The 23,557-nt window shown below is 37.0% G+C and overlaps 1 protein-coding gene across 2 annotated transcripts in view; it reads right to left on the bottom strand.

Annotated features, from left to right (window-relative positions):
- Nucleotides 1–9,369: 9,369 nt before the first annotated feature.
- Nucleotides 9,370–23,557, bottom strand: part of Ppp3ca (protein phosphatase 3 catalytic subunit alpha) — a 308,796-nt gene continuing 294,608 nt past the window's right edge. Inside the window, exons 12-14 of one of the 2 annotated variants that reach the window (XM_076865379.2) lie at nt 18,206–18,303; nt 15,080–15,109; nt 9,370–11,996 (exon numbers count right to left, since the gene is read on the bottom strand). In XM_076865379.2, coding sequence (XP_076721494.1) covers nt 11,800–11,996; nt 15,080–15,109; nt 18,206–18,303 — 325 coding nt within the window. In that variant the 3' untranslated portion in view covers nt 9,370–11,799. The remainder of the gene's footprint in view (nt 11,997–15,079; nt 15,110–18,205; nt 18,304–23,557) is intronic. The other variant, XM_076865380.2, reaches the window with a different exon arrangement.

Genomic DNA, 23,557 nt, shown 5'->3' with positions numbered 1-23,557 from the left:
GACAGAGGCCTCTCATCTGCTAAAAGAGTCTCTTTCATTTATTACATGGTAAGCTGTATACATACTTAGGTTTCTAGGAAATAAACTATATATTCATTATGGTACATCATATATCTCCCATAAGACACTAAAGACTATCTGTGATTCATTCATTCATTCCTTAGATATGTCTTGAGCACCTTGTTTGAGAACTGCTATAATTTTCTTTAAATAGTTTAGATGTTAATGTGCATATTGAAATCTGTTGCGAACACAGGGGCCAATGTGAGAACTCTTAGTGGCAAAATAAAAAAGGCACATTTATATCTATTGAAATAGAAGCGTGTCTGTAAAGAAAATTGTTCAATGGTTCAGTGGGAAAGGTATGAGTTGTACAACTCTTTTTGAAACACAATGGGCCAATTGGAGAAGGGCCATGAGATACCCTGAAGGACATGGAAGGACCTTGAGATACCCTGAGAAGGCAGTAAGAAGATCTGTGATGCAGGTTATAGGTGAGAATGAGAGAAGATGGTGGAGCACATTGACCATGACAGACATAAAGTTCTTTTTGAATAGAATGAAACTTTGAAATCATTTATAAATGTTGAAGAGGCAGGAAGACAGATGTACCAAACTAACTGTGTTTAGAAACTATAGTGACTTATTCCTCCAAAGTCCAGAATTAGCAACACTATTTAAGAGAAAGAACTGTTAGTTTTGACTGTAGATTTTTCCTAGAATTTTTGCTAAGAATTCACCAGTCTTTCAAGTTCAATTTCTAAAGAAGAATTCTAGTTCACTGCCAAGATGTGCTTCTTTCAGTCTCTCCTTCAAAGCAATGACACTTGAAGACAAAGTCTTAGGCCTGGTGTCCCATTTTCATTATTTTGTTTTTGTGTGCATTCACAAAACTGATCTACCAAACTTTTCTCATAATTAAAACATGATCAAGATATAATGGGCCATATGAGCAATTCTGCCTTCTAAATAATTTGAATTATTTGTGTTTTAATAGTACACAAATTTGCGAGAGCCAAAGATTTTTGATGTTTAAGAACAAATATATATATATATATATATATATATATATATATATATATATATATATATCAACAAACACATGAAAAAATGTTCATTATCACTAGCAATTAGAGAAATGCAAATCACAAAACCACTCTTAAGATTTCATCTCACTCCAGTCAGAATGGCAGCTATTATGAAGACAAACAACGATAAGAGTTGGTGAGGATATGGGGAAAAGGCACACTCATATACTGCTGGTGGGACTGCAAATTGGTGCAACTAATATGGAAAGCAGTATGGAGATTCCTTGGAAAATTGGAAATGGAGCCACCATTTGACCCAGCTGTCCCTCTCCTCAAACTATACCCAAAGGATTTAAAAACAGCATACTACAGGGACACAGCCACATCAATGTTTATAGCAGCACAATTCACAATAGCTAAATTGTAGAAACAACCTAGATGCCCTTCAATAGATGAATAGATAATGAAAATGTGGCATATATACACAATGGAATATTACTCAGCAATAAAAGAAAATAAAATCATGGCCTTTGCAGGTAAGTGGATGGAGTTAGAGAAGATAACGCTAAGTGAAGTTAGCCAATTCCCCAAAAAACCAAATGCTGAATGTTTTCTTTGCTATAAGGAGGCTGATTAATAGTGGGATAGGGAGTGGGAGCATGGGAGGAATAGAAGAACTCTAGATAGGGAAGAGGGGTGGGAGGGAAAGAGAGGGAGCAGGGGGTAATTAATGATAGTTGAATGTGATGATCATTATTATCCAAAGTACATGTATGAGGACACAAATTGATGTGAGTATACTATGTATACAACCAGAGTTATGAAAAAATGATCTTTATATATGTAACAAAAAATTGTAATGTATTCTGCTGTTATATATAAATAAAAATAAATAGTTTTTTTAAAAAAAGAACCAAAAATTGGATTTCAAAAGAAAACAATATTATGCCCAAAACTTAAGGCTCTAAACAGATGAAATACAGAGTGAGAATCTGGAGTGTACATCATTTGTAAGGATTGAATGTGGCAGAATTATGATTGCAAGCAACTCCAACAAACTGACTTCAACAGAAAACCAAGAGAAAAATAGAAATGTTGGAAGATTTGAGGAGCATCTGGAAGCAAGAACAATTAAATCAGTGTTTTCAGGTGACTTCCTTATGTAGAAAAATTAATTTTTCTCTGTTCTTCTTTTCAAGAACCAAATGCTTAAGGAAATTACTTTAATCGGTATGGTTGCAAAATAAGTTACAGATGAGATGTTAGACTTATGTATTAAATTAAACACAGCTATGTTCCATCTTTTTTTTTTTCCAGCTACTATATTTATTGATCGAAGTGGCTTAATTTACATATATTTCCTACAAAAATGCCTTGGAAATAGGAAGTCAACAACATTTGTGGTGAAATTAATTAACCACATTCTAAGCCAGTTCCCCAAAGCATCAGCTCTGCCTTAGGACATAGTCTGAGAAAGTTTAAAAAGAATATTGGAAAAGAAATTAAAACTCAGGGTAGATGGCCTGGTTTGTGATTGGAAAAGAGGTCAGGTGTAACATAGCATTCCATTTCATTTCTAAAGTGAAAAATGCCTACATATTGGCAGGAAAATCTGGTCTTCTGATTCAGCCAAGGAGGTCAGGTCAAAACTTTATTTTTAAAAAGAAATACATCATGTAATCGGTTGCTTGAAAGTAATTGAAGCTTGGCACAATGGGCAAACCATTTCCCCTGAAGACTCACTCCTCTCGTATTGAGCAAATGTCAGAACCAGACATTAAAACCTAAGGTTTGTCTTCTAATTCTCCAAGACTTTATTGTGTGTGTTTCACATGGACTTGTGTACCTGAACTTTCCTGGGCTGGTGTAAATGGTTCAGACCAGACTGCCTCTGATCACTGAGCACTTAAATGGAAGCAGGAATTGTAGGAGAACTAGACTAGAAGGAATGCTTAGAACAGCAATTTGTAAACCTTTAAGATCTAATGTTTCATAATAAACCTTCTTTGCTTGGTGGTATTTGATTTTTGTTAGGTCTTTTTCTTCCTTCCTCCCTCCCTCTTTATTTCTCCTCCATCCCTCCCTTCTTTCCTTCCTTTCTTTCCTCCTCCTTTCCTTCCCTTTTTGCTTCCTTTCCTCCTTCCTTCCTTCCCTCTTTCTTTCTTCCTTTCTTCTTTATTTTACTATAATCCAGGGGGGATTTACCATTGAGCCCCAGCCCTTTTTTTATTATTTATTTTGAGACAGGGTCTCACTAAGTTGCTGAGAATCTTGTTAAGTTGCTGAGGCTGGCCTCAAATTTGTCATCCTTCTGCCTCAACTTCCCAAGTTGCTGGGATTACAGGCATGTGCCACAGTGCCAGGCTGATTTTTGTGTTTTTTTAATATTCTAATTTACTTTCAATAATGTTAGCTTTAATTTTGATGTATAGTTTCTGTGTTTTAATACTTATATAAATTCACATAACCAGAGAAATCTGTTCACAGAATAGTTCTATAACACCCCAAATTTCCCTTATCCTGACTGACTCTTTGACCCTTGTCCCTGCCCTAACCCCAGAGAACCATTGATCTATGTAGCCTGTCACAATAGCTTTGCCTTTGCCAACATGACATATAAGTGCAAGCACTTGCATGAAATTTTTTGAGACTGGCATCTGTTGTGGGGCAATTCTCCATTGTTTCTCTGCATATCTGTGACAGCTTTTGTTGTGGGGCTAGAGGAACCCATTAAAATATGCAGCTCACTGCTGTTGGTGCTGCACTTTGCTGTACCTTTGTCTCTGACATGGGAGTGCTCTGTCTTCAGTCAGCATCTATTACACTATAATATTGTTACTTTTTAAGCAGGCAAAACCTCATACTTTGCACAATTCTTGATACTTTCTCCCCCATCTTGATTCTTATGCTATTGTACATCCCAATAATGTACTAGTTTCTGCTGGCTGCTGTAACAAAGCACCACAAACTGGGTGGCTTAAAACAACAACAACAATGTATTGTCTTACAGCACTGGGGGCTTCAAGTCTGAAGCAAAGGGTGGCACACTTCCTCTAAAACCATAAGGGAATCCTTTCTTGTTTCTTCCTAGCTTTTGGTGGTTTTAAGAACTCATTTGTGGGCATGGGCTTGCAGCTGCATAACCCCAGTCTCCATTTTTATAGTCACATGATGTTCTCCCTATGGTGTCAGTTTTTATATAGCTATCCTTTCTTTTATAAGGACACTAGGCAAATTGAATTAGGGGTCCACCCTCTCCAACTAATCACGTCTACAATTGCTCTATTTCCAAATAAAAGTAACATTCTGAGACACTAGGTGTGGGGACCCTGATCTATCTTTTTGGGGGGGAGGGGGAGGTACCAGGGAATGATCTCAGGGGCACTTGACCACTGAGCCACAACCCCAACCCTATTTTTTATTTTTATTTAGAGACAGGGTCTCACTGAGTTGCTTAGTGTCTCCCTTTTGCTGGGGCTGGATTTGGACTCACAATCCTCCTGCTTCAGCCTCCCGAATCACCGGGATTACAAGCATGCACCACTGTGCCTGGCTTTGTGACCTAACTTTTTTAGTGGAACACAATTCAACCCTTAACATGTAGTCTGTTTCTTTTTGTTGCTAAATACTATTTCATTAAATGGTTTGTACTACTTTTTGTTTATCTATAATTTGTCCATCAAAGGGCATTAGTGTTATTTCCAGGTTGTGGTAATTAAGGATAATGTAGCTATAAACATTCATATACAAGGTTCTGTGTAAACACAAGTGTTCATTTCTCTACAGTAAATACCTAAGAGTAGAATTACTTGGTTATAAGGTAATTTTATCTGAAACTGCTTAACCTTCTAAGAAACTGGTTTCTAGGTTGGTCTGTTATATTATTTTTGGATTTCCAACAGGAATGCATCCAAGTTCCAGTTGCTCTGCGTCTTTATAAGCATTTGATGTTGTCAGTTTTTTTTTTTTTTTTGTCCTGTATGAGGGTCCCCCCCTCCACATTGAAATAGGTGTGTAGAGTTATGTCATTGTGGCTTTCATTTGTATTTCCACATTGAGTAATGATATTGAGCATATTTTTATATGCTTATCAGTCATCTATATATCATGTTTAAGGTGTTTTTTGCAATGTTTAGCTCATTTTAAAATTTATTTGCTTGTTTGTTGCTGAATTTAGACAGATTTGCAGATATTCTGTATACAAGTCCTTTGATATAGCTGGGATCTGAACACATTTTCTCCCAGACTATTATGTTTTATCATTTTCTTAACAATTCCCTTCCTTTATAAAGCAAAACATGAGAATTGTGATGTAATCCAATTTGTCACCAACTTTCTTTTATAGCTTATGCTTGGGGTGTCATAAATGTCAACTGTTTGCCTAGTCAAGGTCACAAATATATTGTTCTATGCTTTAATTTTTGGATGAGGTGTAAGGTAGGGATTTCTGACAATGGATCTCTAATTGTTCCAGCTTAATGTGCTGATAAATTATCTGCATTGAAATGTTTTTGCATCTTTCTCCACTGACCACTTGTATGAGTCTACTTTTGGACTATACTCTGTTTTATAAATTTATGTCTCTATCCTTTCAATAATACTATACTCTTTGGAGTCATATAAATCCAGAGTAAATGTAAAAATTGAGTAATGTGAGTCTTTCAACATTGTTCAACTTTGTCAAAAACTGTTTTGGCTGTTTCACCTCTATATTTTCAATATAGATTTTAGAATCAGCTCTTCTATAAGAAAATCATGCTAGGATTTTGGATGGAATTGCACTAAATCTATTGATTCACTTGAGATGAAATGACATCTAACAATATGGAGTTTTCAACTCCATGAACTCAGTATGTCTCTACTTCTAGGTCTTTTTGATTTCATGCAACAACATAATTTCATAAGTTTTTGCTTCAGTTGTCATAAATATCTTAAAAGAACTTGAAAGAGAAACAAAGTCTATTAATCTTAACTAGATATTTACTGTCATCTCTTCAAAATATGCTTAGTAGTCATCCCTATGCTATTTCTTCTGATTTTAAACTGTACATTCATAAACTTTCTCCAACCCTTATTAGATGCCTACTCAGAAGAACCAATCAGAACCAAACAAACTGCTATAAATATTTTGCTTTTGCTTTCTACTCTCTAGATTTACTACACCTCTGTCAAGGTAGTGGTTACATTACTGCAGTAAGCAATAAATTCACCTTTGCTTTCTTTATAGGTTATTTTGGTGTTATTTTCCAGTAATCCAACTGTGTTGTGTGAACAGGTGATTCCAGGAGCTGTGAGAGGTCTTCTTTCTTTTCTTTTTCTTCCTTTCATTCTTTTTTTCTTTTCTTTTCTTTTTTATTTTTTGCAAGAGAAACCAACAGAAGAATAGTGTGAGGATGGAAAGAGGCTAGGTTCTTCATCATACTACTGATATACCAAATTAATCCTGTGACCTAGCCTGTAGTCCCAGATGTCCTTGTCACCTAACTGTAAATATCCTAGTGGTTGGAGCACAGTCAGATATTTGATTACTTGTGGCTGGCTTTCTGATACATGTAACTGAGTGGATGGCACCCTAGCTTATCATTCTCATCTCTCACTCCCCTCACTGGCATGCTTTAGCCAAGATGAATGACATATCTCCTCCTTTGCTCTTACCTTTTCTCTCAGGCTGAAAGTACCCTCCATACTAGCCCCATCCCCAGCTTGCCCAACTCCTCGTTCATTACCAAGTCATCTTCCTAGGAAGGGTCAATCCAAATGCCGTTTCTTTTAGTAAGTTTTTCTGACTACATATATACTCTCAGCCCCTGCCATATACACAATCTTCAACTACAGAATGTTTATATTAAGCATTCATGTAACTCAGCATGCTGTTGAACACCACGATAATAACTAAAGGTTACTGAGTGTTTATTTTGTGCCAGGCACGATGACAAGTACTTCATTTACATTGTCTCCTTTAATTGCCATGAAAAATTTCTGAATTGACTACTCTTTAAAACACTTCCTAAGTTTCTCAAGGCCACATAGTAGCAGAGCTAGAAAAATTCCAACTCTGGTCTAATTCTGGATCAGAATCGGTATGGAGTACATCACACAAAAGTGAGCATGTGTGGCAAAAACATTGATTTATTTTTACTGCTATTGCATTTTGCAAGATTTAAGATTGTTTCTCAAATTTCATTGTATGATGTTCTGTACTGGGCATTGGCAGGTGCCTAGTACAGAATTAATGTACCCAGTTGGTCCTTCCTCTGAGCTCCGGTACTCCCATCCCTCCTCCCCAAGCTCCAGCAGTCCCCTCTTTATATAAACAGACCTATCTTTATTAGCATTTGACCAACCCTGTCAGAATGGTGATTAATTATTTCTTACTAAGATTTTAGTAGCTGACAATGACTTATAGTTTCCTTCTATAATATTAATATATATTAAAATTTTTTGAAGGTAAGTTTTGTTCAATACACATTCAAAAAGCAAGAGTCAGATGGCAAATTGCCTCACATGTCATCCTGAAGAAGTTGACATATTATAGATAAATTAGAACTATTGTGAGGAAAACTAGTCGTCCCCAGAATTTGATAAAAAATTTTTGAAAGTAGAGGTTGAGCATCCATAATCTTAAAAATACAAAATCTGAAATTTTTTGAGTGTTTATAAGACTTTAGATGTTTGGATTTTGGAGAATTTCATATTTTCAGATAGGGGATGCTCACTGGTAAATTTTATGTAACTGTTTCCAAATCTGAGACACTTATGGCCCTAAGCATTTGGATAAGAGATACTCAACCTGTGTAACTTGACAAGAATGTCTTAAGACTGGAGTTTAAGTCAACTTCGTTATATAATTCATTATATATAATTGTCAATTTAAAGCTTTGCTGCTATAATGGAAACTTCTCAATTGATATCTTATATAGATGCTTAGTATGGAAAATCCATAAAAGGGCTACTGTAGCTGATGCACAGAGCTCAGCCCCGTGTTAGTATTCCCGTGAACACAGGCAGCCAGGGCACAGGTTGCCTATCAAAATTCTGTTCTTCCAAAAATTGAGTAGTTGAATAGATATTTAGAATCTTATTGGTGAAGAGTAATTTAAATATGATCTAATTCAATCTCTTTGAAGACAGACCCTTCTACCATGTCTAGTATGTGGCTCCTTCTATTCAGCATCTGTTAGGAGGTATTTGTGGTGCTTAAATTGGCCTGGGTTTTAACTCTTCCTATACAGGCAAAGCACTCACACTGTTTACTCTTTGAGTAAGCAGCCCTTCTTTGCTACTTCTACTTCATAAGTAGACATTTTTCTGACTTAGTACTATGTCTTTTGGAATAAGCACTCAATATCAGAGCTGTCAGGACTCCTGTTGTTCACCTTTTTAAGTTTCTTCAGTTTTTCCTTGAAACACATTCTTTCTCCTGCTGGGTGTCTAAGCCTCCCACAGCCATTTGAATTTGTTGATGCTGCCTCTTGAAAATGCAGGCACAAGAAGCAGCTACATTGCCTCTCATTACTATGCATGGATTTTTTTGGTTGAAAAACTGAATATAACATTAAGCAGGCTTTTCTGGTTAAACATTACCGTATAATATATCCAAAAGGAATATTCATGAAATAGAGGGAAAAGCAGCTCAGTGTTAAGCCAGAAACTGACTCACTGCTAGATGGATTGTTGACATTTAACATTATCATGAACACTGATATGTTGTTACAATTGCCAGATGTTGTGTGTGTGTGTGTGTAAAATAAGACTTTAGAACAGTGAGAGGAACACTGAGAAGCTCAATGTTCACGGAATGAATATAGAGTGCACAGTCACAGAACAAAGAAAAATGTTTAGGAGATCTCTCAATTGTTCAATTCAAGGGCTTCCGGTCTTAAGGAAACGTTGATACCCATGTAGGGTGAACTGAAAGGTCTAAGCTAGAAGGATCCAGTGAGAGAAGGAAGCAGTCCTCCCATGAAACACTAAGTAAGATCACATGCACTGTCCCAATTGTGGTGCTGAGTTCATGTTGGGGGCCCTGGTTTCTGCCCAGGGGGTGGGTAAAGGGCAGTGGACTGGAGGGTGATTTTGTGTGTGTGTGTGTGTGTGTGTGTGTGTGTCTGTCTAAAGGTACACTGGCATAAAGAATTCCAGAATTCAATAGTTTTTTTCAAAAGTTAAGTGAGATAAATCTAATCACTGAGACCTGGTGTGGAAGTATTGTACTTTTTGAAGAAATAAAACTTCAGCTCTGTAATGATTTCTTTGATAGACCAAAAGCTTAAGCAACAATATAGAATATTACTTTCCTTACCACTGACCAGAAAGACCAAGCAATACTCACATCAACTGCTTATTTTAATGTCAAATGTTTATTTCTATGCCATAGTTGCCTTAGCACAATTTGTAAAAGAAAGGAATCAAAAAAAAAAAAAAAGATTTTTTTCTTTTTGTCAGGATATTTTCTCCGCAACTGAAAGAAAGAAAATAAACACCTTGGTACCAGAATTACCATTTCTTTCACATCATTCTAGTAAGTTGCATCTAAATATTTTTCTTGGCTATCATTTTTTTTTTTTAGAAGGGGAAAATATCCACAGGAAAAAATGTTTGGATTCAGTAGAATAAAGATGGATTGTCTTTGTCAGAGAATATATCTGGAACATCTTTGTTTTGGTACACTGTATTACTAATCACCATATTCTTATTATTTCATATAACAGGCATACTTTATTACATAAAACAAAGTGCACTGAACATGAACAATGTTAGAAACAAACTGAAATCTGGTGTGTCTTAAATCTTTCGGTGATTTGATATTAGTTGAAGTACAGGAAGGAATACAAATTTCATATCCATACAAATGCAACTCTCCCTTGATGAAAATGCACTTAGTAGCCTAGTTCCTTCTTCCTTAGGAGACAGGGCAGCCGATACAACTGAAACAACCTGATAACAAATGGATGTATTTTTTTTTTTTCCAATAAAAAGGAATGTACGGGCTTCTTGACTGGTTCCCACATTCGAGGGAGCCAGAAGGTGGCATTTGCTAACAGACTTCTCTCATCTGATTTGAGACACAAATCCACCAAGATTCTTACAGCAGAAGTAGGCACCACACCTCAAGGTCACGAGGCCCTTAGAAGCAGCCTATCCAGGTAACTCTGCGCCCAGTGGTGGTGGCCCAGCACCTGGAAGACGCCCTGGTGGCTGTGCACATAAATCCCTCAGCAGACTCAGTCAAAGGGTGAGAGTTCTTTAAGTTCATGCACATTTTATTGAGTAGTAATATAAAATGCTTTTTCTTTTTCATTGTTACAAGTGCATGCTTTGATTGCCAACATTTCAGAAGTCAAATTACAAAGGCCAGGCTTTAGGCTGTAGTGAATTACTTGGGCACTTATACAATTGTTAAAAAATATGAATGGACTTTTGTTGTTGTTATTGTTGTTGTTTTCAGAATGAACCAGTTGTAACCCGTAACTGATATACAAAGGGGAAAAAAAGTGAAAAAAGTACATATTTTTGTGGCACATGACAGAACGGAACGAAATAACTAAACCGTTATGACGTTAACAGTTACCATGCATTAGAGTTTCACATGTAACTACAAACTTATTTAAATTTCACAAGGTTTGTTAAACATGCTAACCATCTATATGTGCACTGACAAGCTTATGTTAAAAACTTTTAAGAATACTCTCCCCTTTAGATTTTTTCAAAGCTTTTTGATTACAAAATTTCAAAGGCATTAAGCATTTTAGAGAATATAAAGTACGCCAGTATACATACATTTCCAGTATATATCAGACCACTAAGCGCATTACAGTCCCATACAGGCCGATACAGCCATTTTTTTTTCTTAAAAAACATGCATAGGCAGATTTTTTTTTTTACAGAATATAGATGCTTTATCACTGTACTTAATATGGTGTCTTGTTCACTATTACTTAAAAATGCACCACTCATAAATATTTAATTCAGCAAGCCACAACCAAGACTTGATTTATCAACAAAACCCCTAAATATAAACAGCAAAAAAGATAGGTGTAATTATTCCAGTTTTTTTAAACTTAAAGAAAAGATATTCATTGCCAAATTAATAAGATAAGTGTTATATGGAAAGAAGGGCATTCAAGCACACTAAAGAAACCTGAGGTAAGCATAATCTGTACAAAATTAAACTGTCCTTTTTGGCATTTTAACAAATTTGCAACATTCTTTTTTTTTTCTTTTTCTGTTTTTTTTTCTAAGACTGCCTAATTCAGTTGATAGCCATTGTGACAAGAGTAGCAAAACATTATCAATAAATAGTCCTTATTTAGTTTGTACATCATTTTTTGTTAAAAATGTTTGATGTCATCCATTTTTAGTGCTGCGACTGTAAACGTACAATAGAGTAAGAAATTAGACAAAATTTTCATGTCCAGTAACAGAATAAAAGGCCGTTCATTTACCTATCTATAAGTCCCCAATGCAGTAGGAAAACATGTTCATTCCCCTAACATTGCAGAATATACTAGCATTAGCTTCCTTTGAAAATTTTTTCCCTATAAGCATTTTTAAAAGGCATACCCAAAAGAGGTGTTTAATCACCACCCTCACCAAAATATAGTTTCTCTCTCTCCCTCTTTTTAATGATAGTGTAAACTGAATCCAATTCCTGGCCCCCAGAGCAAACAAGCTACCATCAGAGGCAAGAACATCCAACTGCTGATATGCAGCAATCTCCCTCATGCCCTGCAGCTCAAAAAAAAAAAAAAAAAATGTGAACAGGAAGTGGTCACTGAATATTGCTGCTATTACTGCCATTGCTGTCCGTGCCGTTAGTCTCTGAGGCGAGAGCTTTGTTGATGGAGTTAAGGTTGGCATCAGAGGGCATGGCATCTCTGCGAGGCGGCATCCTCTCGTTAATTCGGTCTAAGCCCTTGGCCTCTTCGAAGCTAGTGATCTTATGTTGTGGCGAAAATCCTTTGATAGCTAAACAGAAAATCATTAAGAAAAAGAGAAACAGGGTTAGCCAGAGGCAGACGAAGGGCACAGGAGGCGCATCAGGTGATGTTAGAGACTTCGCGGTGAGTGGGAATCCTTTAGTGGAGAACAACGTGACGGGACCTGAACACAACACAACAGACTCCTTACCATACTTGGAGATAACCAAAGGTTTGAAAACAGCCAATGTCTCTTGCCAACCAAAATGTCCTCTTGAAGTTTTTAAGATAAATGCATTTCTCTTGTCTTCATGAAAGTTTAGATCAAAGAACCCCAAGTGGATATGTAAAGAGGAAAGTGGCTTCCAGGGACAGGCCTCTGGAACCAGCATCATCTGGCCACATCCTTAGCATGGTTACCCACAGGGCCCGGACCTAGACAGACAGCATGTCCCCACTGTTACTCTCCCATGTGCTCTCGATGGCATATTCAAGAGAATCACTATGTCTTCTATGCCTCAAAGTCCAATGGACTTATAGCAGACTGTAAAAGGAGCCAGAAAAGAAATCGACTTGGGTATTTCCATGCCATCTCAGAATCCCACAAAGCAAACAACTCAATGGTGTCATGAAAAAAACGAAGAAATTATAAACTCTTATTTTTGCACTCAATTTTGGAAGCATATAGAGTGGGTGACAAGTTAAGATAAACTCAGAAAAATCCATATCAGGTCACTATGTAGAGAGGCTTTGTCTGCCCTTCAGCAGTGAACAGGCCAAACTGATGTTCATCTGGTGTCCAAAGCAAAGCTCTTTCTTAGTAAATCAATGTAGACATAAGTGGTGATTAAAGAAGAAAAGGGGGGGGGGAACCCTCTTTTTTACACTTTTTAGGAAAAATGAATTGGACTGGTTTAGATCCTATTAGCAATTAAAACACAGAATTCTCAAAGTGGGCACAGTGATATTTGAATTGTTTTCTAGTAACCCTCAGTACACTACAGAGATAGGTAAGAATTTGTATAAGGAACTTAACGATTTTCTTCCAAGGATGCATCAACCAGTGAGCTGCAAATAAAATACACAAATGTGGAACCAATGACATCAGTTTGCTTTACTCCCTGTGAAGTGCAAGACAGGTACTTAGGGGCCAATCACCAGTGCTGAATGAGGCTGCATCTCCATGGTGGATTAAGGACAATTTCAGAGTACCTTTATCCTCCCCACCTTATTTAGGAAAAAACGGAAAGCAGTTTCCAGCTGAAACTCTGCCAGCCACTCCTACATGAGTGCCTTTCATCAGTATGGATGGGATTCTTAAAAGAAAGATATACAAAGCTCATTACAATAACGATGAGAAATAGATTATTCCTCCTCTGTATTTTAAAGGTTAGCATAATGGTGATTAGTCAACCGTGAGAGGAAGTAGATGGGGAAATGGGGAGAGACCAAGGCCCAAAGCAAAGCTTCTTAATTTTTCTATAATTCGGTAATAAATTGTGAAATAATAGAGCTGTTTAATGAGCACCCACCCTGAAAACTAACTCAATTATTTTGAGGAACAATATAACAGCACAAAGTGGTACCCTACTCTTTTTCTAAACTACTTTGAATATCATTTCGTCATCTTGAATGAGTATAAAACATTTGTCGTTATAATTTATGAAGCGATTTTATTAATTGACATGGCAAAAGTGGAATCTCTAGGTTGTAAAAGCCAATAAAGAGGGAGCTTAGAAGTAAAAATCTAGCTAGAACAATGGATGTTTCTGGGATGGGGCTCCATTCTAATCATTTTTGTCTATGCTAGATGGAGGAATGTGCTCTGCTGTAGTTGCTGGTCAGACAATGGGTATTAGCAATTTACATTGGTAGTATACTTAACACAACACAGAGTCACAGAAACCACAGAAAACAGCCAAACTATCAACAAGAATGCACACTGCAGATTAGAATTTGCCAAGAGGAATAGAGAATTCCCACATAAATAGCAGTTTGTTCACTGCTATTTAGGAAGCAGTTGTATTTTCTCTTACAGTGCTGTCATTTCCCCTACCATATCCAAATCACGTACAAATTGTAAGTCTAAAGTGGCACGTTTTTACATCATACCAAAAGGACCATATGCAGACAATTTTGGGAAAAATAAGAAGTTATCTTGCAAGAACAAAATACAACTGAAGAATTTTGTTTTAAAGGGGAACTTCAAATTATACTTTATCAAGTTATCAGAAGATATGGCATAGATAATATTAAAATCTATTTTGATATGCAGTTCTCTCATAACCATATACTTAAAAAAATTTGCTCAAAACAGTTACAGAGGGGTTCAACTCTACTGTCATTGAGCAGAGTTAGGACACAGTTAGAGATGGTACATTCTGGATTTCCCCTGCAGCTCCTAGCACAGTGCCTGGTGCAAAGCAGACACTCAGTGAAAGTTAATTAACGGAGCGATTGCTTGATACTCACTATTCTTGTAATCGGCCACTTCCACGGGTGTCTAAGTGCATTTAGACACCTTATAATATTTTGCTACTGTTAACTGTCCTACAAATATCAGTAGGTTAAAGTTGATAAGGCTAAACAAACCTTTTATCTCATACACATCTGTCTCGTGTTGGAATAATTTTAGAGACATGAAGTAATACTGAACTATAACAAAGCACTATTCAAATGAACTGTTTTGGGCTACAAACTTCTGAAAGACTGGAAATTAATAAACTATCTTACTCTTCCTTTTCAGTGCTGCCTGAAAGTGATTTGAGGGAGGGACATGGTTCAGCTCCAAGAATACTGTTTATGTGTCATTTGTCAAAACAGCTGCCATAACCCCCACCCCACATCATTCAAGATATATAAATTCCTTTTGTTTTCTGTAATTATACTAGGTTCATTGTATACAGAAGTCAAACATAGCTTTAAGGGAAAAAACAAACAAACAAACCATAGAAGGACATTTTCCCCTTTAAAGCAAGAACATTTTGGTTAATACTGAGCCACAACTGTTAGCCCAACACCCACACACTCTGTACAAGCTACAGCAAAAAAAAAAAAAAAAAAAAAAATGAATACACCCAGCAGAGCCCTTATCTGTTGCAGGTACAACAGAAAGGGGACTGGCCAATTTACCTTCATCAGCCTCAATAGCCTCAACAGTAGCTGAAGAGAAGAAAGGGGGTGCAAAATGAATGAGAAAAATGAGCAGAGGATTTTTTTTTTTTTTTTAAACTCTAAGAACAAATCAGTGACGATCAAAGGAGCTAAGAGAACTAATGATCCTGTAAGTGCTGGATTCTGGCACAGACAACAAAACAGAAATGCTAAAAAGAAAGGAAACAAAAAAAAAAACACCACCAAAAAATGATAAGTTTAAGATTTGGCTACATCTATCTGAGTGAACTGCTTGGTTTTTGCTCAGTAATTAAATGACAAAATAATTTAACCCTTTATGAAAAGACTCAGAAAAGTTTTCTTTTACTTGGATTGAATTGATAAGGGATTATGTCATCTAAAATGTGCTTCTGTCTCACAGAACACTTTAAAACCTTTGCTGAATTTGGTGATTGATTTACTGCTTAAAAAGACCAGACAAAATGGTAGAACTTGAAGCAGAGCCATGATATCAGTGAGATAATTCACACTATTTAATATTAAAAGGTACTATTTCCTACTGCCATGCAAAGACAGGGGATGCAAATTTAAAGAAGGATAAAATCAATGTGTTCAAGCTCAAGTACATGTGATTCTTTAAATATAAACACTTGGGGGTAGGGATTGGCAAGAGGGTGAGGGAGAAGGGAGAAAGGAAGGAATGACTGTCTGGACTTCTTTTGCCAGGAAGAACAATTTAAAATCAGTTTTCTTTTCCATATGGGAATATCAGTTTTGGAAATGAAACTCTTGAAGTGTTAAAAACCCAAGTGGTAACATGGCAGCAGCAGCAAGAATTCTTTCTATCTGCATTTGAAAGAAGAGGCAGCCTACATATTGAAACCTCATCTAGGAGGTGTCTCAAAAATACACTGAAACAGCATATTTCAGAGTCAGAACTTTTATAGTCCATTGCTTTATGAGCAATTTTTATAATAAGGTCTGGGTCTATACTTTCACAGGTACATGAGTCCTTCTAAGTTATTAAGGCTAGTTGGTATTTCCCTAATTAAATGCTAAAATGCAAAATGTCTCAGTAACCCTTAACTGTTTAATATTAAAATTTTACCCCTTAACTTTAATTTGCATTTTTCTTATACTTTAAGATTTTACAAGTGGAACGACTGCCAAATCTGCACGCTAACTTCCTTCTGGTACATTCTAGATTCCTTATGGCAAAAATAGAGGATGATTGCCACCAAGGAGAAGAGCTGAAGACCAAAACACTGAGAAAGACCCCTGTGAGACAAGTAGAAGGGTGTCAGACGATGGGTTTTCAAGTTTTATTAATGTATGTGGTTTACAATACATATTAAGTTTTCCAAATCTGGGGACAAATGAGTTTCCAATCCACATGTCTTTTGCCTGTCTGGGGTATGTGGGGGTGTGTGTGTGTGTGTGTGTGTGTGTGTGTGTGTGTGTGTGTAACACAGGATAACACAAACCAATGGTTTTAAAATAAAGGAAAAGAAAATGCAATGACTGAAGTTAAAAATGCAGGTGGAAATCTAGAAAAGAAACAAAGAATTATAACAACTTAAGTAACTTAAGTTTCAAAAGTAAAGCAAAGAATCTGGAACCACACCAGCACTGACATATTAGAAATATGTACTGCCCGCTATTAAATGCATCCTTCTAAACAAATGAGGCCCCGAGTTTCTGATAATACACTTGCTGTGTCTTAAAATGTGCTTACCAGAAACTATAGATTTCAATCATTTAGGTAGAAGTGCATTTTGTGCACAAGTGATTTATCTATGCTTACGTTTTAGTGAGCTTTGGTGGAAAAACTTTTGTGTTTGTATAAAGCTATTAAAATAAATAATTTCCAGCTATCAAATTAAGGGAGAATTTACTTTAGTACTTTGTATTGTCTTATCCTCATTTAAAATTCTTTGAATTTCTGTGGAAATTCAGAGTGATTTTGGAATAAATTTATCTGATAATAAAGAGAATTACTGTGATCCTGCTTGGATGTGATCATTTAGCAATACCGTATTCATGAAGTTGATCATTAGCCTTCATGTAGCATTGTCTAAATAATGTAACCGTAAAAATACCTGAATCTTCTAAGATGAAGGACAGGGATGGAAAAGAAAATATGAGAAAGATTCAGGGAAAGACACAGGAAAACATGAGGCTGAAATTATTTAAAAATGTTATAGTGTATTTTTCTTTTAATTTTTTTCTGTGGAAGTCAAATCTAATACCAAAATTTCCACATTTTAAAATTTTATTCTAAGTAATGATAATAATTAAAATTGATAACCAGACCTTAAAAGAGTGTGTTGAGCACCATGCTGTTTAACATGGTTGCCACTAGCCATATGTAGATATTTAAATTAAATTTAATGAAAATTAGATAAAATTTAAAAATAAGTTTTTCAGTTGTATTAGCTGTATGTCAAGTGCTTGACAGTTATAAGCTACCAGTGACTTTGTACAGATAAAGAAATTTCAATCATCACAAAATTTCTGTGGTACAACACTGGTCTAAAAACTATGGTTTTCATATAGACTCTCTTAAAGGAAATATTGTAATTTCTTTCAAAAATAAAATTAGCGTCTTCTTTTTATTTTGGAAAGATAAACCAAAGGACACATAAGACTTCTAATATCTATTTAAGTGGATAGTGAAATCAATCTTTATATATTCTTAGACTGTTCAATAAAATCTAGTTATGGATGTATATTTGGGTGGGTGTATGTTTATTTCATCAATAAAAAGATAACCAGATATCTATTTAAAATATGTAATTAAAAACTTACTTTCAGCGATTGATTGGCTCTTAGTAGTCAAACCTGTTGTGCGTGTCTGCAAGCTGAATGAGTCTGCATATATCTCAGCCTGCAAATGTAGATTCCTATGTTGATGAGGGAATGGGTGTAAGGGTTGGGAATGGGTGTAAGGGTTGCACTGCAGTAAGTGGAGGTGCTATTATCATGGATATGACTGACCAAACTGATGTGGGGGTTTCAGCCCTTCTTCCAGCCAAGAAGAACTGAAGACCAAGACAGAGCTTGAATGAATGGGTAAATCAGGGCTCTGGTGGCTCAGCTGGCTATGATGCTCCAGGGTCAAGGTCATACCACTGGCCTGCTTACCGCTTTGCAGGGTTTGCTTCCCTCCAGAAAGTACTCCGCTGGGGAGCATGCCGGTGGGGGTCAAGCCTTTCAGTGTCAGCACACTCTCACTCTCTTCTCTGGAAGGCACAAACAAAGAGCAGGTATTAGTTTGGAAGGAAAACATTGCATGTAAGAACCGACATTGGCCCTTGTGTTGGCTCTGTGGGATTTTTGTTCATTTGTTTTACTTAGAATACACCATATTTTTTATACATTTACATAGAGGAGATGCCACACAAATGATGACGTTACATTGTGCAATTGTGGAAATATAACCTCTTCTGAGTACTGAAGATACAGAAAATAATTCCGATTTTGTCATCAGATATCATATTACAAAGTGTTTGTTGTGTATCCCCCAGGATAATAGTAAACACGTTCAGAGAGAATTGTGCAGAATGCAGATGCAAATTTTTCAGCCAAGGCTCAGCAACAGTAAGTAGACTGGAAGGGAAAACCAGAATATATGGTAGATTGAGAAAAAAAAAAATTGAACTATGGATTAGAGTTCCAGGGTTTACTTCCAGGGATCACTAAGGAATTTTGACAATACTTGGGGGAAACAAAAGAATAGCAACTAGTCAATAAAGCAAACGGCAAAATGTCTTATTAGTTTTTCTTTTTCAGCCACTTTCCCCACTGATTTGCTAATATAAAATTATTTTATTATCCACTAGGACAATTATTTCACAATAATTTTAAGTACTTCAGTACTTTAATTACATTTATTTATCATTTAACACTATTAATCACTTTGATTCACTCATAGATTTCAATGATTACATTAGCATAAAATAAGAATAACCTTACATCTTTTCACTGCAATCCTTCATAAGTAGAAAATCCTCCATAAGTTTTTTTTTAATTTATTTTTTATTTTTTTAGGTGGATACAATATCTTTATTTTTTAATTTTTATGTGGTGCTGAAGATTGAACCCAGTGCCTCCTGCATGCTAAGTGAGCACTCTACCACTGAGCCACAACCCCAGCCCCTCCATAAGGTTTTAATATATACATATACATATCATTTGTGATGTTTAATATATATATAACTACTCAACATTTTTAAAAAGATTTCTAAATCTCAAAACTCTTCCCCAAATCTGCTACTTTCATATCAGTAGCCAACTCAGAAATTGAAAATTTCATCTTTTAGCTATTTGAACTTAAAGTATCACCCTGCAACTTCTTTCATCCTAATACCTCAGCTACTCTACCAATAAATCCTGATGGCTGTACCCTCAACATATTTCCAGTGCTGTACCACTTCTCAGAAGCTTACTTTCTCATTCCTTTGGTAAACAGCTTCATTGAAATCCAATTAATGTAGCACACAGTTCGCCTATCTGCAGTGCATGATTCATTCAATAGTGTTTTGCTTATTCAGAGAGTGGTACAACTACCACCATTATCAATTTTGGAACATTTCATTACCTACAAAAGAAGCCCTATACCCATATTAGCTGTCACTCCCCATTTCCTCCAGCACTGTGTAACTCCTAGTCTACTTTCTGCAGGTTAATTTACTCTGGACATTCAGACAAATGGCATCATATACATGTGATCTTCTGTGACAGTGTCTCTTGCTCACATCTAGCCTCTCTTGCCTGCTGAGAGCAGCCTCCCAATAGTCTTTTTGCTCTACCCTTGTCACATGCCTGCCCCTCCTCCCATAGCTATTCCAGCACCACAACCCCAAGGAGTCTTTTAATACCAAAGCCAGATCCTGTCACTCCTCTACTCAAAACCTCTAATGGCTTCTTTGAGAAAGGGTGAAAGGTAAAACATTAGCAAGTTCCTCATGGGCCTTTAAAACACTAGACATCTAGTATTTTAAGCCCATGCTCTCTCTTCTCATTCATCTCTCAGACTACATTTCCTACTTTGTCCATTAGGGTCCCTCAAACACACCTAGTACACTCACCTCAGGGCACTGCACTTGCATGGAATCTGACCCCGGGTGTCTGTGTGGCTCACACCCTCTGTCTCTTTTAAAAGTATTAGGGTTGAGCCAGTCAATCAATCATTGTGTACTCTCATGCAGGTATTTCACCCTTTGCAGGACTCTGCAATCAAATCACTAAAGGTCACACAAAGAAGAAATATCCTGAATGCTAAATGGATATGGAAAAATTAAAGAGTACTGCACAGAAATGTACTCATATTTATTTTCTTTTATATTCAGATTCAAAATAAGGCCTTAGCCTCATGACTGGTTATTATTCATACTTAAATAAATTTGGTATCAAATCCTATATTAAAAAAAATAGGACAGCTCCAACAATAAAAACCTACATTGCTCAGAAGATAAACTGAATTACTAGCTTCATACCTATAAAAGGTTTGTTAGTCTAGAGTAATTTTTTCTCAATGTTCAAAATTTTGACTTTTGTGGCCAAAAGTAGAAAGACTTCTTCTTCTTTTTTTTTTTTTTTAATCATACCTTTGGGCTTAGACACCCTCAGGTTAAAATCCTGTCCTATGAGGTCAGGATGTTGTTTAACTATTTTGGGTTTCAGTTTCCTTATCTATCAAACCATATCCATAATTATAGGATTTCTTTGAGGATTAAGTGTTATACTTTATGTGAAAGCCCTGGTACAGAAGGTGGTCATTTTCCTTCCTTCCTCACCAGCTTTGCCTTTGACATTCAACTACATTCCTTACCTCCCTCACTTGTGACTCCCATTCCTGCCTCACAGGGAAGCCACACCTCAGGTTTCTGGAGGCTTCATCATTTCTGAATTCCAATAATCTTTGCTGCATTCTTATTCTTACTGCTTTCTTTGCAACATTTCCCACTGATGCCCGTGCCCTCTGTCTGGAAAGGCTTCTCATACCCAGGTTTTATAACACTTTATTTCTTCTTCTTCTTCTTCCTCTCTATTATCCTTCTCAGTTCCTTGGCTGATTTTTGCCATCTCCAGCCCCTGCCACACATGGCTCTTAACCCTTAGAAACAAGGCTAGTGTGAGCTGAGATGTGCTGTAAGTGTAAACCACAGGTAGATTCCAAAGACTCGGTGAAAAAAACAGGCATGGAAAAATAGCTCCTTAATAGGTGTAACACTGATTTTTTGTTAAAATGACTAAATTCTGAGTCTCTGTGTTAAATATTTTGTACTCCTTCACTGTGGTTTCTAGAACATTTAAGATGACAGATGTGGCTCAGCTTACATTTCTATTGGAAAGTACTGGTCTGAGGATTAGTTTCTGCTCCTGCCTTTCACTATTCGCTTTAGCAAGACCATCCTGTATACTGCTGTAGTCTTTTCTCCTCTCATTCAATCCTCTGTCTGCATTTCTAAACCCCCACAGTCTCTCTGAAGCTCCAAGGCAAAATTTCTAACTGCCTCTGCATGAATGTTCTGCCAAATCTAACCCATCTTTTAGATATTCAAATACTTGTTCTTTCTTCTATAGCAGCATCTTATAGATGCTGCTATAACCACATAGGCTAGTACCTCTATAGAAAACCCTCAGAATATTTTCTCTCTCTTATCACCCCTTAAATAGGTAAAGGGTTTTGTACAAACAACAGAATCTGTTCTATTTTTTTTTTTTTTTTTTGGTACTACGAATTGAACTCAGGGCACTTGAACACTGAGCCACATCCCTAGCCCTATTTTGTATTTTATTTAGAGACAGGGTCTCACTGCTTAGCACCTCACTTTTTGCTGAGGCTGGTTTTGAACTTGTGATCCTCCCATCTCAGCCTCCCAAGCTGCTGGGATTACAAGCATGTGCCACCATGCTGGGCAGAATATGCTCTAATTTTAACAGTAAAGAGATGGCTAAAAGGCTATTAGAAAACTCTCAGATCCAGAGAAGTAGACTTATATGTTCTGTACCAGTGCAAATACCAGGACCTATCTACATTATGGGGTCAATATGGGGTCAGCTCCATAAAATGCTACCATGGATGCTGACAGCCAACACCTAGGCTCTCACTAATGCTGTGTAGTTATTCTCAAAAATACCAAGACAGAGCTTTTACATGGCTGACTTTTCAGATTCCACACCTCACAGAACAGTTACCTTCTCCACTTGCTGCTTCCTTATGGTGTTCAATGAGAAACAGAAACGTTATGTGTGTTCATCTAATTGGCAGATCCTAGACCACTTGCCTATACTTTATCTGCAAAGGCTGCTGAAAGACAGTTTTCTGGTTCCCCTATAATGTTGCAAATTTCTGAAACATGAGGTATGTGTTTAGTAGCTATATCTAACCATTCTGGACTACTGCCCGCGTTCACTCATCATGTTCTAGGCTTATAAAATCTAACTTTTCAAATTCCTTTATAGATCTATCCCTTCCTTTGCATTCCTCCTCCCACAGTTGGTCTAACCTTTTGCTTGCATTACTTCAATAGCTTCCTCAAAGTGTTTCCTGCTGCCAATAAGTCATCTTGCTAGCCAATCTTCACACTTTCATTAACACACACACACACACACACACACACACACACACACATCTAATCATGACTTACAGCATGCCTCTCACCCTGGGAAAACCATTCCAGGACTCCTCGTTGCCTACACACAGGGAAATCAACACACTTTATCATGGTTTCCAAGGCCTGTAAAGATCTGGGCTTTCATGCATTTTCAGCCTCAATTTTTACAAGATTCCTCCCTACCTTCACATCTTGTAAACTGGCCCTTCTACGTGCTTAGAATTCATCACCACGCTGCTGGTAGCACTTGGAATCACACTAGACCACCCAGTTCACTTTGGAGTAAGACTCCGCTCCACTCATGTGGAGTGCTGCCGGGGACAGGTGGTCAGCCTTTCCCAATTTCCTCCCTAAAGGGAGGTCACCGCAACCTTGTAAGCTGGCTGTGTGGGTTGCGGTTCAACGTTCATAACATGGGGCACGGCACCTGGCATTTAGCAAGCACCTCACAAGAGGATGCCACCAACACTGCTCTGAGGACATGCTTTCGCCTCTTTCAGGAGCGCCTTTACCACAGGAACCCCATGTCCTGGAATCCAGCCTCTCCTTCACAGCACTCCTCCATGAACATTCCCACTCAGGAAACAGAAAGGCTCCCTCCTGTCCAATACCACAGCAGAGCATCTGTTCACATATTTAGCAAACACTTCATAGTCTCATATTAACCTACATGTCTGCCATTCAAATTTCGACTGCTAACTCAAGATGATTCCTTTCTAATGCTCAACCATTACTTACTAAGCTCAGTTTACTTTTTCCTAGATATGATCCCTCTGCATACCACTACAGATGCTTTTATTACAGGAAAGCAGTACCATGCACCTTATTCTACTTCCAATTGACATTTGTAATCTTGTAAGTCTTTGATCATCAC

This window comes from Callospermophilus lateralis, chromosome 8 (assembly GCF_048772815.1).
Source record: "Callospermophilus lateralis isolate mCalLat2 chromosome 8, mCalLat2.hap1, whole genome shotgun sequence".
In the NCBI taxonomy this organism is placed as follows: Eukaryota; Metazoa; Chordata; class Mammalia; order Rodentia; family Sciuridae; genus Callospermophilus; species Callospermophilus lateralis.
The sequence above is the reverse complement of the archived record's forward strand: the minus strand, read 5'-3'. Positions and strand labels throughout refer to the sequence as shown.